Source organism: Passer domesticus, chromosome 7 (genome assembly GCF_036417665.1).
Source record: "Passer domesticus isolate bPasDom1 chromosome 7, bPasDom1.hap1, whole genome shotgun sequence".
Lineage (NCBI taxonomy): Eukaryota > Metazoa > Chordata > Aves > Passeriformes > Passeridae > Passer > Passer domesticus.
In genome coordinates, this window is record NC_087480.1 from 15822866 (window position 1) to 15837882 (window position 15017).

Here is a 15017-nt window from a genome sequence, read left to right on the forward strand (position 1 = left end):
ATCAAAGAGCAACGTTTTGAGTAGGTAATTTGTATCAGAGCAAATACGACAGTGATAATGACTGCTTTCAATAGCGTGGTGATGTGTATTGATATCCTATTCTCTTCCAGTTCCTGAGCTGCTAATGTGCTTGACAGGTGTTCAACACCCAGCAAAAGCCTCAGGCTTTGTGCATTGCAGGGACAGTTCGCTTCTGCTAGAAAGATAACACAGCAGTTCTACCTGTCCTGGAGCTCAGAAACCAGGGAGGTCTTTGATTATATAATGATGAGGCAGGATCTGATAGCTGGAACTTTAAAGGCTGTCAGCGTTGTAGCATTCTGCTAGCCCACACACCTTGTAAAAAATGCAGGAAGATGAAAAAAAATCTCCTTCTCAGTCCCTCTCCTCTCCAGAACTGTGTCCAAGATGAAACTTCACCTTACAGCTACATTTTATTCCCTTCATTTTATTGCCCCCATGGGGCATATGCACAGATTCCCTTGAGCACACTTGGTCCTTGAGGAGACACACAAGTTCCTCATGTTAGCAAGTGTAAATGTCATCTAAAAATGCTTGGAGAATTACAAGAAAATGCTACAGGAAGTCAAAGGCAGCAGTGGAACCTGGTGTTTGCATTCTGCCCCTCAGGAAGATGGGAAGGTGGAAAAGGCAGAGGAAGAGCAGAGAAGGGACCAGAGCTCCAGGCTCAGCTCACCACTATATCTTCACAGCAGGCAGTGGAGGGGTCTTTCCCAGTCATCCCAAAGAAGACATCCTCTGTTCCCACGTGCTGCTTGAATGAAATCTCATACCTGCCAAAGAGAAGTCATGGGGCAGGAGACTGAAGGAGACTGTGGTTCCAGAGGACTGTGGATCCTCCCCACACTGTCTCTCCTCCTTTGCAGCCTCCCTTCAAGGCTCCAATCCATCTGCACTGGGTTTCTGTTCAGAGCCATGGCTGGGACAGCTGGAAGACAGGTTAAAACCACTTACTCCACCCCCCAAGGCACTCACCATGCTGCCTCTGCTCCCCTAAGCAGCCTTGGCAGGACCAGGAGATGCTTCCTAAGTGGATACCATGCTTATCAACAAGTCAAACTCCTGGGGGATGGATTTGAAAAGGAGGATGCCACAATTACATGTGTTCTGTTCTGTCCTTTAGCATATTCTTGCAGCCTGAGCATAACACTCTTAAGCCAGACTGTAGTTTTGCATTCAGCTAACATATATTTTGTTCTCCTTCACATCTACAAAATGTAGAATCACGTATTCCCTTGCTCCTGGTAATTAATGAATGAGGAAAGGAAAACTGAATTTGTATTTATAACATATGCTACTCCTACCAAGTTCAGCAAAATTACCGGGGTGGATCACTTGTCTAAGCTCTTAGAAAGTCTTTCACATCTCCAGTGTGCATCTGCATACGTAATAATTCCTAAGTCAATGACAAATGTGTCTAATAGCTCTGGATGCACCTCTGTAGCCATCTGTTTTCCTTTTAGCACATTTTCTGTGCTTCATTTGATGAACCATTGTAAAGACATATTCTCTCTCTTCATCTGTGCAACAAGGGCCAGAAGTGCTTGAGGCTGGAGGAGCACTGCAGAGGGGAAGGGTCAAAGAACAGCACGAGAAAAGCTTCTTTGTGCCCACAATACAGAGACAGCGTGTTCTGTACCTGACAGGGACCATCTCAAGGACAGCTGTGCATGAGGATGAATTCCAAATCATTTTCAGAAAGGCTGAGTCCCTGTTTTAGGTGGGTCTCAGGTCCTGTGTTTAATCTCATTTTCAGAAAGGCTGAGTCCCTGCTCAGGTGGGTCTCAGGTCCTGTGTTTAACTGGGAAATTGGACACCTCATGTCCTCACTTACATGCAGGAAAAAGTGGAGATTCTGGGAATTACATGCAGGAAAATGTGCAGCTTCATGTGCTCCAGCATTTAACACTCCAGGACATGGCATTGAAACAACGACTGGAAATGCAAAAGCTGCTTTATGGACTGACCCTCAGGGCTTTCTGACCTCTACAAACTCCAACTTACGTGCCTAATTTCAAGAATATTTTTTCTACTCTTTTTCTATGAGCAAGGGAAAAGGCTCTGGTTTTAAGTTGTGCTTTGACAGACCAAGATTGAATGACAAGATTTAAGAGCTCAAAATTGCCTGCACACAGCTTTTCTTCAGCAGTACTATTTGTCTCTAAAGAGCTTAAATCTTTGAAATGCAAATATACATTGGAGTACTTTATGAATTTATGAGTATGGAAAAATGGATGCATCTCAGTTGCAGCAGGAAAAAAGCAGGTATTTCACATAAATGGCATATTTTAAAGTTAATAAATCGTTTTTCTGACCTACTTCCCGTTCTAATCCCACTTTATACAAGTAACTGACACTGCACATAAACTTATGTTGGAAAAACCAACACTAAGTTTCTGTTCTGAGATCAGAAGATTTCGAGAGGGGTTAAAACCATTCCTCACATATTGCTTTAGATGCAACATTGATAATTTTCCTTTCTTCTTGCACAACACAATCTTTTCAGCTGACTGCAGATGCTGTTTAGCTCTAATTTCCATTAATGCCATGTAAAGCCCACACAGGCAGCCTCAGCTTTCTTACTCTGGCTTTTCTCTAGGGTCCCACGTATCATCAAATTCAGATCCTTCTGGGACCTCCTCTATATTCCAAATGGTTTTCTTGTTTTCAGATTTTGCTTGAGAAGTACCTGTAAGTGAGGAGAAAAATCTCACTGACACATTTTGAAATGTCTCTGTTCCTCAAGGCTTGCTGAAAGCTTAGAATAGTTTTCAAGAATAAAAAAAAAAAAAAGAAGGAAAAAAAAGCTATTTCTAAAGCCTAGGAAAGAATTTCTAGGCTTTAGAAAAATCTTTGCATTAAAAGCATTCTAGGTAATGATTACAGTCTTCTTCACCTTACTCTCTTATGAATGAGGATTTGCAGAGGGAGGATGTTTTCCTTTCACTTAAATCTTCTTTACCCAACCTTTATTTCCTGGAAATCCTCCTTTCTGGCATATAATATCTAGCACTTCAAAATCAGTAAAGTGTAGAGGGATGAAACACTAATCTCCCACAAGCCCCCTGACATGAGATTTTCAGTGAGCAGTCATTCACAAGAGGATCACCTCCTCACATAGAAACCCAGTTCTTGTCATTAATTATTGGGCACAGTCCAGACAAGGTGCTGAAGACACATGAATAGTATGGTTTATGTCTGTCCTGCCTGGAAAAATATTCTTTTAGTGAGCTGGTAAATGTGAAACTTGGAGATTTTAGAGTAGAATCTCTGGTTATTGTTGGATAGCAATAAAAGCAAAAATAATCTATTATATTTGCCACAGTTCCCTTCCTGCAAAACTCCCCCCGGCCCTTGTTGGCCTTTCTTAGGGCTTTTAATGAAACTGCTCAATAATGTGACAGCCTCAGTCCAAAAAAACTTAACACTAACTTTGCCAGGTCTCTACCAAAACTGCCTTCCTGTCTTTCCTGAGTGTTTATCTGGAGCTCCTGCTGCTCAGTTATGATCCCTGCAGCCCTGAGCAGGCTGTGCTCTGGACTGTCACCATCTCCACTGGAGCCATCACCCTTCCTGCTCCTCTTTGCATGTTTTAGAGCTAAGCTTTCAGGAAAGGGATCATTTCACAGTGTAATTGTAAGAAATGTCACGCTGTGCCCATCTCAAACGTCAGTGGCCCCTCTTTTATTGCAGGGGTATCTTACTAGAGCTGTTAGAGTCTGCTGAGGTGAGACTGAATGCCAGAACACAGAAATACTCCTCCTTACTGGTGGTGTCTTTCTTGGCTGGTCCCACACTCCCAGGAGTCATGGCACCAACAGAACAGCGTGGCTGCAAAGAAGGACAAGAGGACTTAAATCCATTTTTGTAGAGCCAAGCTCGGTTACAACCATGATGCCAGAAAATGCAACACACCATCTAAGGTCAAACAAATCCCTGATAGAACTGAAAAACATTATCCCACAGTTTCATCACTGAGCCACTGAAAATTCTCTTTTCTTCACTCTCACACAGCAGAAAGTGACCTTGACACACTGGGTTTAGGCAGGACTCACAGAAGCCCAGCCACACAGACAGATGTGCTTTGTGAGTTTTGGTTTCCATGGCATTTTGGCAAAATTTCCATGCTTTGCCTGCCATGAAAATATTACAGGAAACCAAGGGTGCTACATGAAAGCCCCATCACAGCATTTGGATTCCTTTTTACTGTAGAGATCATGAGGCAACAACATTTTCCTCTAATTATGAATCAATTTAGTGCTAATAGGCCAATGTGAGGCATTTCTCTAGATATGAAGATTCTTTGGTTCAATAAAAGTGCCTCATATGCACAGAGCATTAAATTAAATCAAAATAAAGATTTCAATTTACCCAGATTGACTCAGACTTAATTGACATCTCTTGTGGCAACTTTCCATTTCTGTCTCTGAAGTGTCATTCATTTTATTAATAAGATGTAAACAAATTCTTTTAAAAATCAGGATGTTTACTGCAGAGATGTACAGCAATAATGCTGGGTTTAAAAGGCAGGCATTAAACAGCTGGAGGACAGTAGGGGTGTGAAGGACCACATCTATAACCCACTGAAAGAAAACTTCAAGGGATATGTACCCCCTTATCCCAAATATTACCTGCATTGCCACCACGGGGGCTGGTCAGCTCTTTGCTGAGGAATGGTTTGGAGAAGCACTCAGGGATTTGCTATTTTTGTTATATGGTTTTTGGGGTTTTTTGGGGTTTTGTTTTGTTCTGTTTTTAAATATGTTTTTTTTTTATTTGTTTGGGTTTTTTTGTTTGTTTGTTTGTTTGTTTTTTGGGGTTTTTTTGGTTGGTTGGGTTTTTTTTGTTTGTTTTGTTTTGTTTTCATTTTGGTTTTTTTGGTTGGTTTTTGTTGTTGCTGTTTTTTTTTTGTTGTTGTTGTTGTTGTTATCCATGCCATAATATGATCTGTTCAAAATTCTGAGCGACTTGGCAAAGTTTTGAGCCTTCACAGAGGCCTTCTACATTGCTGGCACCTTTGGGGCTCCTGGGAATGTTTCTTCCCAGCACACAGGTGGGCCTGGATGAAAGCAGGTGTTGCATGTTGCAGGAATAATGCACGTTCTCCAAATGCTGTGGTTTTCATGCTCCTGAGAGGAACTGATACAGCAGAATACATTCAGATATTTCTCTCATTATTCATTCAGATTATGCACCTTAGAATGATCGTTCACCTTTCCCTATTTTACAGCCACCAAAGTACCTATTGCACTTCGGTGATCAATTATCTCTACAGTTCTTCAGTGCCTGACACAAGCAATTAACACACTCAGTTGCCTCTGGATGTTTTGGTCTTTACTCAGAAGCTGAGCAGCAAATTTTTCCTCTCATATCTGGCTGTAACTGCCTTCAACTCCAGCAGAGTTCAGGGAAAAGCAGGGGGAAATCTGAAGTATCTAAAGCTCTTTCAAGTCCATGTTCTCTTTTCCTTCAGGCTGAAAAAGGAAACCTCCTCATATGTTGTGCTCACAATGCCTCCCTGCTTTCCTGGGGTACCTTGCTCATTCTAAAGAGCTTCTCTGTCACTGTAGGACATGAAATAACACGATGTGGACACGCAGCTCTCTCAAGGTAAAAAAGGCACTTTTAATTTCTGACTCTAACATTTATGGATTCCCAAAAGTGACAGTGGATTGGAGGGTGACAGTGCCACCTCTCCAATGACACTGGACAAACCAACAGCACACCAAATTTCTCCTCCTCCATAAAAGATTGACAAACAATAAGTTATTTACATAAGGTGTGTGAGAAAGTTTGCTACAAGAATGTAAACATCAGAAGGCTTAGAAAAACTTAGAAAAATCAGGGAAAAAAACTTGTTACTCTGAAATGATCCTCGAGCTGTTTCAGCCAGACCAAAGCCTTCTGAGGTTTTCATTCTGCTTTTACTCACTCTGGAGAAAAAGAGATTTGCTTCTCCTTGATTAACAACACGAGGCTATGGTACAATGTGTGAAGGAAGCAGCAGCTCCCGGGAAAGGCTCACCACATCATCATCACCATCCTCCTCCTCCTCTTCGGGAGCGTCACGCAGCAGCTTGGCGAGGCTCTGCAGAGAAGAGCCCGAGAACACGCTGTCCAAATCCATTCCCCTGCTCACCTGTGCAGGAAGAACAGCAGGCAGATGAAGCAGGAACCAGCCGTGCCTGGACAGCCTGCAAAGCACAGCTCCCCTGCTGCGTGTCTGGGAAGGAAGAGTTGAGCCAAGCTCCTGTGTGCGTGAGGACACAACACGTAAAATGGAGCACAGAGGATGCGCTGACGGGAGCCAGCCCCGGGCAGGACAGCCCGAGCCACCCCGTGCCGGGGAGCGCTGTGCAATGCTCCTTACAGCCCGGGGCTGCCACCCTGGGACCCCGCTCCTGTGCCCGACCACCCTCTGGGCGACAAACCCGCAGGGACAAATGCTCGTCACCGCGTCCCCGCTGTCGGGCGGCTCCAACACCGCGCCTCCGCCCCGGTGTCCCCTGTCCTGGCCCGCTGCCCCTGTCCGGTGTCCCCTGTCCCGCTGTCCCCTGTCCGTCTGTCCCCTGTCCCGCTGACCCCTGTCCCAGCCCGCTGTCCCCTGTCCCCTGTCCCGCTGTCCCCTGTCCGTCTGTCCCCTGTCCCGGTGTCCCCTGTCCCCTGTCCGTCTGTCCCCTGTCCCCTGTCCCGCTGTCCCCTGTCCCCTGTCCGTCTGTCCCCTGTCCCGCTGTCCCGATGTCCCCTGTCCCCTGTCCCCTGTCCCGGTGTCCCGCTGTCCCCTGTCCGTCTGTCCCCTGTCCCCTGTCCCCTGTCCCGGTGTCCCCTGTCCCCTGTCCGTCTGTCCCCTGTCCCCTGTCCCGCTGTCCCCTGTCCGTCTGTCCCGCTGTCCCGGTGTCCCCTGTACCCTGTCCCCTGTCCGTCTGTCCCCTGTCCCGCTGTCCCTGTCCCCTGTCCCCTGTCCCGCTGTCCCCTGTCCGTCTGTCCCCTGTCCCGGTGTCCCCTGTACCCTGTCCCCTGTCCGTCTGTCCCCTGTCCCGCTGTCCCTGTCCCCTGTCCCGCTGTCCCCTGTCCCGCTGTCCCTGTCCCCTGTCCCCTGTCCCCGGTCCCGCTGTCCCCTGTCCCGCTGTCCCTGTCCCCTGTCCCCTGTCCCGGTGTCCCCTGTCCCGCTGTCCCTGTCCCCTGTCCGTCTGTCCCCTGTCCCGCTGTCCCTGTCCCCTGTCCCCTGTCCCCTGTCCCGCTGTCCCCTGTCCCGCTGTCCCTGTCCCCTGTCCCGCTGTCCCCTGTCCCGCTGTCCCCTGTCCGTCCGTCCCCTGTCCCGCTGTCCCGCTGTCCCCTGTCCCGCTGTCCCGCTGTCCCCTGTCCGTCTGTCCCCTGTCCCGCACTCCGCTCCCGCAGCCGCGTCCCCCGTCCCCACAGCAACGCCGACACGCCCCGCCCCTCCCGCCCCAACAGCCAATCGGAGCCGACATCCCCCGAGTGGCGGCCGCGCTGACCAATGGCCGCGCAGGGCGGGCAGGCGCGGGGGCGGGCGGGGCGGGGCGGGGCGCGGTGACGCCATCGCGGCGCGCGCTGCCGCAGCCGGGCCCGCGCCGCCGCCGCCGCCGCGCCATGAGCCAGTTCAGCTTCGGGGCGGCCGCGCCCGGCGGCGCCTTCGGCCTGGGCGCGCCGCGAGCCGCCCCCGCCGCCACCACGGCCCCCGCCGGCTTCTCCTTCTCCGCGCCCGCCCCCGCCGGCTTCAGCTTCGGCGGCGCGGCGCCCGCGGCGGGCGGCAGCCAGCCCGCCGGGCTCTTCTCCTTCAACAGGCCGGGCACGGCCGCGCAGCCCTCGGGCTTCAGCTTCGGCTCGGCCGGCGCGGCCCCCGCCGCCACGGCAGCCGCCGCCTTCCCGCTGGGGTGAGAGCCGGGCCGGACGGGGCCGGACGGGCAGAGGGATGGACAGACAGAGGGACAGAGGGAGCGGGGTGCTGTGGGCGCCGGGCCGGGCCCTGAGGGGAAAGCTCTCGCGGCGAGCCCCGGCACTGCCCCGGCCGCTGCTGGCACGGGCAGCGCTCACGCTGTGCCGAGGAGCTGCTCCGCCTGTCCGGCTGGAGCGGGGCTGGGGACGCGAGCGCACAGAAATGCCGCGGCTCTGCTGCCGGGTATCGAGCGTCTCGTTCGTTCTGACCCCGACCTGGAGTGCTCCGAATGTTTTCCCGGCGGGTTGGGAGGGATTTGCCGCTCAGCAAAGGCTGCGAGCGCTGGAGCGGCTCTGCAGAGCTGCTGCTGGCAAAGCTTGGCAGATGGGAGCTGTGGGAAGGGAGCTCAGATGGGGACGAGCAGGAAAAAACAGCCTCGTGTAGAGGGAATGGAAAGGGTGAGCTGAGAGCAGGAGCAGCTGCACGTGTGCTGCCCTGAAATGCCCTGAGGCACCGGATGGGTGCAGGTGATGAAGGGACGGGCAGTAGGAAAAGCCCTGGGGGGTGGCAGGAGACAGCAGCTGGATGGAGGCTGCTGTCAGAAGTGGGACACGAGCCTGGCCAGGAGTGCATCTCTCTGGAAGGAGGGTTCTGCTGTCAGCAACGGGCAGGGAGAAAGCCAGCTGTGTATGGGGTGGGTGTGTGTCTCAAGCAGGATGGCTTTTTTCCTTTTCTTTTCCTCCCTAGGGCGAACACACCCAAAGTGACCTTTGGGGCCAGCACTGCCACTCCAGCTCCTGGAATCACGGGGGGCTTTTCTTTCGGCACCCCCGCGGCCAGCAGCACGCCCTCGAGCCAGGCAGCAGCCCCGTCTGGCTTTGCCTTTGGCTCTGCTGGCAGCGGCAGCAGCAGCACGGCTCCCTCTGGGACGACAGGAGGCTTCACCTTCTCCAGTGGCAGCGCGGCTCCGGCGGGCACGGGCGGCTTCAGCCTCGGCACCGCGGCCGCGCCGGCCACGGCCGCAGGGCTGGGCTTTGGCACGGCCCCCGCGGCTGCTGCCACCACCAGCACGGCCACCCCGGCAGCTGCCAGCCCGGCAGCAGCGCCCTTCAGCCTCGGGGGGCAGCCCACAGGTGGGGAGCAGCCCGGGGGCTCTGGGGTGTCACTCTGGGACACGGGCACACGCTGTGGGGGCTGGGGTGGGCTGGCCCAGCCCCATCCCCAGTGCACAGCTGTGAGCAGCACTGACAGCAACGAGCCAGGGAGTGCCCAGGGGTGCTGAGCACCCACCAAAGGGAGCAGAGGGCACACAGGGGCAGGGCAGCAGCATCAGGGTGTGAAAGGCTGGGCTAAACAACAAGAAGGGAGATGCTTGCAGCCTTCTCCGCTGGTTTGGTGTTACTGTGTGTGGGTTGAACCCTTCAGACATTGTCTGGTGGTGCTCTGTGTATTGTGGCTGTCTCAGCTGTGCCATGTGCTGTGACACAGCCTCAGGGGCAGCTGGAGCCAGGGGCCTTTGGCATGGGCACATCTGAGGGTGCAGTGGGGGTGAGGCTCTGCAGCCCCTGGCTTGTGCTGGGGCAGAGTGGAGCGAGGGGCTGGAGCCAGAGGTGTTTCTGTCAGGCCTGGCCAGGGGCTGCAGTGCTGGGCAGCCATTCCTCTTTAGCCTGTAGGAAGGAAATCCATCTTTTCCTTTTGCTTCTGGTTCCAGGTCTGACCTTTGGGGCACAGCCTTCAACAGCAGCCACCAGTACAAGCACAGCAACACTGACCACAAGCACCAGCCAGGCACCCACCCTGTCCTTTGGAGCCAAGCTGGGAGGTAGGAAGCTCTTCTAGAAAGCAATTCCTCAAGAATTTGGGCAATCTGCTGTCCTCCTGGCAATAGCTGTCTATTGGAAGTAGACAAATACCTTCTACTGGGGTGTGGGAAGGGGCCACAAGTGTTTGTTGCTGTGGCTTTGCCCTGGCAGTGGGGATGTGTGACAGCTCCTAGAGCCATTGCACAGTGTGTGCTGTGGGTCTGACTGTGTCCCACGTGGCAGATTCTGTTCTGTGCTTGTTTGGGGAGCACAGGGGAAGGGAGGCACAATATTAAAGGGGCTCAGTGATCCAGGTGTGGCTGGGCTGCTGGTGTCACCCTGCCAGCAGGGCTGTTGTGCAGGGGGTGGGAGCTCAGTGTGCTCTGCTTGTCCACCTGGAGCTGTTTGTCCCTGCAGCCACATCCACAGCTGCCACCACGGCCTCCACCACCAGCAGCACCTCAGTGCTGGGCTCCACGGGGCCCTCCTTGTTTGCATCTGTGGCAACTTCTTCAGCCCCAGCCTCCTCCAGCAGCACGAGCCTCTCACGTGAGTCTCTGCAGGCAGGTTTGTCCCTGGGCAGGGAAGGGGCAGCCAGGCTGCTGCTGCAGGGGAGGGGGGCAGGCTGGGCACAGCTTTTCCAAGGGCCCTGCATTCCATGGCCCCTGCAACCTGTTCATGCTGTCTTCTCTTCACAGTGGGGGCCACCTCCACTGGTTCCACGGGGACAGCCACTCTGGGGACACTTGGCTTTGGATTAAAGGTTCCTGGAACCACAGCTGCCACAACAAGCACTGCCACAGGTAGGGACAGGATGCTGAAAGTCACTGAAGAGAAGGGAGACTGAACTCAGTGCTCTGTCAAGGTGGAAAGGGCCATGTTAGAGCAGCAGCACAGCAGCTGTGACTTGTAATGCCCTCAAGTAACTGAAAACTGCACAGTCTGTCTTTCTCTGTCCCTTTTCCATCTCCTTGTGGAAACACAGGAGTTCTCTGATCCCCTGCAGAGGTGCAGGGAGGAGCTGGGTGTGCTGGCAGTTGTTGGTTCCAGCAGTAAAACATGGGGCTGTTTACAGGGGTGTGGGCTGGGGATGTTTTCAGTCCCTCCTTGACTGATGTAGGCTCTGCTGCTGTTCCCTTCAGAGGGATCCAGTGCAGCTCCTGCAGCCATGGGCAGTGTCCCCTGGAGCTGCTCTGTTTGAGAGCTCCCAGGTGTGTCCCCTTGTGCTGCTTGACTGGAAGCTCTTCCTGCAGGGACTACTGCTGCTTCTGGCTTTCCTTTGAATCTGAAGCCCCTGACTACCACTGGTGCCATTGGGGCTGTGACCTCCACAGCTGCCACAACCACAACCACCACACCCAGGTGGGTTTTGTTCCCCTTGACCCTTTCCTGCCTGGCCAGGAGCAGCTGCAGTGCCCAGGCTGGGTCTGGGGGTGGAAGGGGAAATCAGTGAGTGTTGTGGTGTTTGTCTGTCCTGACCTGGTGTCCTGTGCTGCCCCTCGCTCCTCTCAGTGCCCCCCCAGTGATGACTTATGCCCAGCTGGAGAGTCTGATCAACAAGTGGAGCCTGGAGCTGGAGGACCAAGAGAAGCACTTCCTGCACCAGGCCACCCAGGTCAATGCCTGGGACCGCATGCTGATCGAGAACGGAGAGAAGGTGAGGGCCCCCTGGAACCTCCCTCTGCTTGCTTGGCTCCTTCAAGGGCTCTGCTGCAGCTGCAGCAGGCACCTGTAACATGGGGCTTGGTGCTTGTGAGAGAAATAGCTGTGAGCTCCCCTGGGTGCTTTCACAGTCTGTGTGTGTCTGTTCTGGCCTTTAGGCCTTGGGGCTGGCAGTCTGGTCTGTCCCTTGGCTCTGTGATAACAGGTTCTCCTAGGGGAGATCATTCCATGTTTCTTCCATCATTGGGATGGAATAGCAGTAAGGAATAAGGGAGGGTCATCCCTCCCTTATTCCATCTGGGGTCTGTAAATCTTTCTGTGGCCATCTCTTGTTTCCAGCAGAACTTGCCCTGTGCTGCCTTCTCCCTCCCACCTCTCTTCTTTGGACAGCTGACTTCTTGGTTTTCAAGGTGTAATGCAATGTCTTCTGTTTCCAGATTACTTCCCTACACAGAGAAGTAGAGAAGGTGAAGGTTGACCAGAAGAGGTAGGAGACCATGAACCCTTGAAATGATTTTCTTTCTTCTCTGCATTGTCCTGCCTGCTTGTGGGACAGCTCTGCCATGTCTGCAACATGAAAGGGAAGCCGTTGGCACTTTCTCTCTGCAGACTGGATCAGGAGCTGGACTTCATTCTGTCCCAGCAGAAGGAGCTGGAGGACTTGCTGACCCCTCTGGAGGAGTCAGTGAAGGAGCAGAGCGGGACCATCTACCTGCAGCACGCGGATGAGGAACGGGAGAGGACGTGAGGCACAAACCTGCTGGGCATGGCCATGGGCACAGGCCTGTGCTCAGCAGTCAGCAGGGGATGGGGCTGGGGTGGGAGACAGGACTGAACTATCAGGGCTGCTGTCAGATATTTAATCCTGTTTTATGCATTGCAGCTTGGATTTTACTCATAGTCCTCCACACTCTTGGTTGTCTGTCTCCATGTGTATGTCAAAGGAGACAGGGGTTGGGAGTCCCTTCGTGTGGGTTTGGAGCCTCTCTGGGTGCTCTTCCCAGGTCTCTGCTGCCCTTGGCTGCAGATGTGGAAGCTCCTTCTGAATACCCACAGTTGCTGTGACTGCAAGCAGGTCTTCAGATTTTCTTTAACCACTCTGATCTTGGTTCCTGTGTGCTCTGCAGCTACAAACTGGCTGAAAACATTGATGCTCAGCTGAAGCGCATGGCACAAGATCTGAAGGACATCATTGATCACTTGAACACATCAGGAGGCCCAGCAGACACAAGTGACCCAGTAAGTGCAAGCTTTTATTTTATATTGCTGAAGAGGCAAAGAATATTGAAATAGCACTAACTCTTCATTTGTCCCCATGTGGATACTCTGCTCATACTTTTTCTTTATTCTGTTTTTATATCCTCATAAAACAAGATCTGAATAACCAGCTCCTTCTGGTATCTATTAAATTGATTTTGATGCTCCTTATGCCTTTACTGAGAAACCTTTTTTTCAGTAAAAATTTCCCTTCAGTACTGCAGACTGAGTTTTTCCACATTCATTTTCAATTTTGCCACTTAAGCCTTAGGTGATGAATGTTCTGCTGGTTCCTTGGTCTAAATTAAAATAAGCCAACGCCACAGGCATATCATCTAAACTGTGCAGTTTTCTTGCTGGTATGGAGTAGCAAAGCAGCAGCATTATTGCACACACTTTCCTGGCCAAGTGGCTGCTGCCTTAGGGAGGCTGGGCAAGGAGAAACTTGCCTTTGACTCCTCTTGCTGTTTCTGCAGTCTCACAACTGACTTGCACCTTCTCTCTCTGCTCAGCTTCAGCAGATCTGTAAAATTCTGAATGCACACATGGATTCCCTGCAGTGGATTGACCAGAATTCAGGTGAGCTTTGTCCTGCAGCCTTTTGGGACTGTGAATGGGAAGCAGGAGCATGTGTGTGTGTGTGTGTGTTTATTCATCCCTGAATTCCTGAAGATGCCTGAGGAATCTTCCTGCTCACCTTCAGTGGCACTGTCCCTTCTGGGCTTGAATTCTCCTGCTGTGCCTGATCAGAGGCCTCTGCTCAGAATTTAGTCCTGGCAACTGGTATCTTTTACCCAAAAAGCCCTTCTTGAAATGCATCATTGCAAAGCAGAGAACTTGAATACCTTATTCATTCTGTCAAACTAATGTTAGATAGTTCAATTTCTAAAAGAGTGTGGGGCTTGCCTGTGGCGCAGGAAAATTGGTGAGGGGGGAGTGTGTGTGTTGAGTGTTATCATCCTCCCAGTCTGAAAACAGGAAGCCACATCCAGGTAGGATGGAGCAGCCTGCCTTGATCTGCAGGTGGGATAACAGGAGGAATAATGTGGGAATTTCCTAGCCTCAACAGCCTGAGATCCAGTGCACAGAGAGATGCACTCAGGAGTGAACATTTGACAGTGGAGTCTTCCTAAAGACAGCAAAAAGGAACTTTTCTCCCTGGGAGAGTGCCTCCTGGCGAGGGATTCTGGCATTCTGTGCGTTTGGATTTTAACTGGTGCAGCCACACGGGGGCACGGCAGAATAAAGCAGCTCTGCTCTCAGCAGCCCGAGTGCACTGCCTGGCTACCGTGCTGAGAAATGCTCACACCTGGTGGAACTGCTTGTGTGAGAGCAGGCCTGTTGTTCTCCGTGTTCACACAGAATTACTGGCTTAGGTCGGGGTCTGATTAGGTGTTTTCTTTCAGAACACTGCTGCTAAGCTCCCCATTCCAAACGTGCCTTTTTTAGGAAATCTGGTACAGCTCCTGTGCCATCTGAATTCTTTACAGAATATGTGTGAAAATAGCTGTTTCCTTTAAGTTTTCCTAGAAAGGAGACCCATTTTTTCCTCTGCCATTCAATAATGAAGTTTTCTTGTTGGCAGTGCTTTGGGTTCTGCTTTTCTCCTGCTTTGTCCACTGTCAAACCTGAGTGACTGTCAACAAGAAAATATTTTTCATTGTGCAGGCAAAACTGTGCAGTATTGTGTTCTGGGGTGACTGTGCCATTAATCCCTTGTTTCTGCCACAGCCGTGCTGCAGAGGAAGGTGGAAGAGGTGACCAAGGTTTGTGAGAGTCGCCGCAAGGAGCAGGAGCGCAGCTTTCGGATCACCTTTGACTGAAACGCTCCCAAGTTCAAAGGATGGACATAAAACCTCCACAGAAAACAGAGATGTTTGGGAGCTGAGGACTGAAATGACGACCTGGCTTTTTTTCCTTTTTTACAATAAAATATGTTGTTTGTTCAAAGCCAGTCTTGGTGGTGTTGGACTGGATTTCACCTGCTCCCATCAGGAACTGGATGAAGTGTGTGCTCTTTGTGCTTTAGCTGTGCCTGCAGGCTGGTGAGGTAACAGCAGTGCTGCCTTGGAGGGCTCTGTGTGGTTTTGGGAGGAGGCTGCAGGGGTAGCTCCTGTGAGAGGCTGACAGAAGCTTCCACCATGTCCCTGGTGGCTCCAAAATGTGGATGAGTTGCTGGCCAGGGCTGGGCCAGTTAGATAGGGTGGTAATGCCTCTGTGAAACAGATTTAAAAAGAAAGAAAAACAAATTTGTGGCTCAGTTGTAATTGTGGCCAGAAAAGAGCGGAAGAGGGGAACAACTGCAGCCACCGAGGTCAGTGGAGAAGGAGGGAAGAGGTGCTCCAGGCACCAGGGCTGAGACTGCTCTGCAGCCTGTG

At 51.9% G+C, this 15017-nt stretch overlaps 2 protein-coding genes across 7 annotated transcripts in view; one reads left to right on the forward strand and one right to left on the reverse strand.

Moving 5' to 3' along the window:
* Nucleotides 1-7448, reverse strand: part of DNAAF6 (dynein axonemal assembly factor 6) — a 29004-nt gene extending 21556 nt beyond the window's left edge. For 2 of the 5 annotated variants that reach the window (XM_064427142.1, XM_064427141.1), the window contains exons 1-4: nucleotides 6047-6570; nucleotides 3789-3852; nucleotides 2605-2710; nucleotides 698-794 (exon numbers count right to left, since the gene is read on the reverse strand). In XM_064427142.1, the coding sequence (XP_064283212.1) occupies nucleotides 698-794; nucleotides 2605-2710; nucleotides 3789-3852; nucleotides 6047-6148 (369 nt within the window). In that variant the 5' untranslated portion in view covers nucleotides 6149-6570. Of the gene's footprint in view, nucleotides 1-697; nucleotides 795-2604; nucleotides 2711-3788; nucleotides 3853-6046; nucleotides 6573-7406 lie in introns of those variants that run through there. The other 3 variants (XM_064427138.1, XM_064427139.1, XM_064427140.1) reach the window with 3 other exon arrangements.
* A 147-nt stretch (nucleotides 7449-7595) lies between these two features.
* LOC135304571 (nuclear pore glycoprotein p62-like) lies at nucleotides 7596-14593 on the forward strand. Of its 2 annotated transcripts, none has more exons than XM_064427130.1 (12): nucleotides 7596-7916; nucleotides 8666-9051; nucleotides 9630-9740; nucleotides 10138-10287; nucleotides 10419-10523; nucleotides 10974-11082; nucleotides 11233-11377; nucleotides 11820-11869; nucleotides 11992-12126; nucleotides 12510-12621; nucleotides 13152-13218; nucleotides 14371-14593. In XM_064427130.1, the coding sequence occupies exons 1-12, from the start codon at nucleotides 7633-7635 to the stop codon at nucleotides 14460-14462; spliced, it is 1746 nt and encodes a 581-aa protein (XP_064283200.1). In that variant the 5' UTR covers nucleotides 7596-7632; the 3' UTR covers nucleotides 14463-14593. The 2 variants fall into 2 exon arrangements, with proteins under 2 accessions (XP_064283200.1, XP_064283201.1); XM_064427131.1 differs by having other exon boundaries at nucleotides 10138-10269.
* The last annotated feature ends 424 nt before the right edge of the window (nucleotides 14594-15017 follow it).

Bases quoted from the DNA above. Each gene is read 5' to 3' on its own strand.
- LOC135304571 (XM_064427130.1), top strand. From the start codon at position 7,633: ATGAGCCAGTTCAGCTTCGGGGCGGCCGCGCCCGGCGGCGCCTTCGGC. The intron at 11,378-11,819 runs GTGAGGGCCCCC...TTCTGTTTCCAG, and splicing joins TGATCGAGAACGGAGAGAAG to ATTACTTCCCTACACAGAGA. The intron at 11,870-11,991 runs GTAGGAGACCAT...TTCTCTCTGCAG, and splicing joins GTGAAGGTTGACCAGAAGAG to ACTGGATCAGGAGCTGGACT.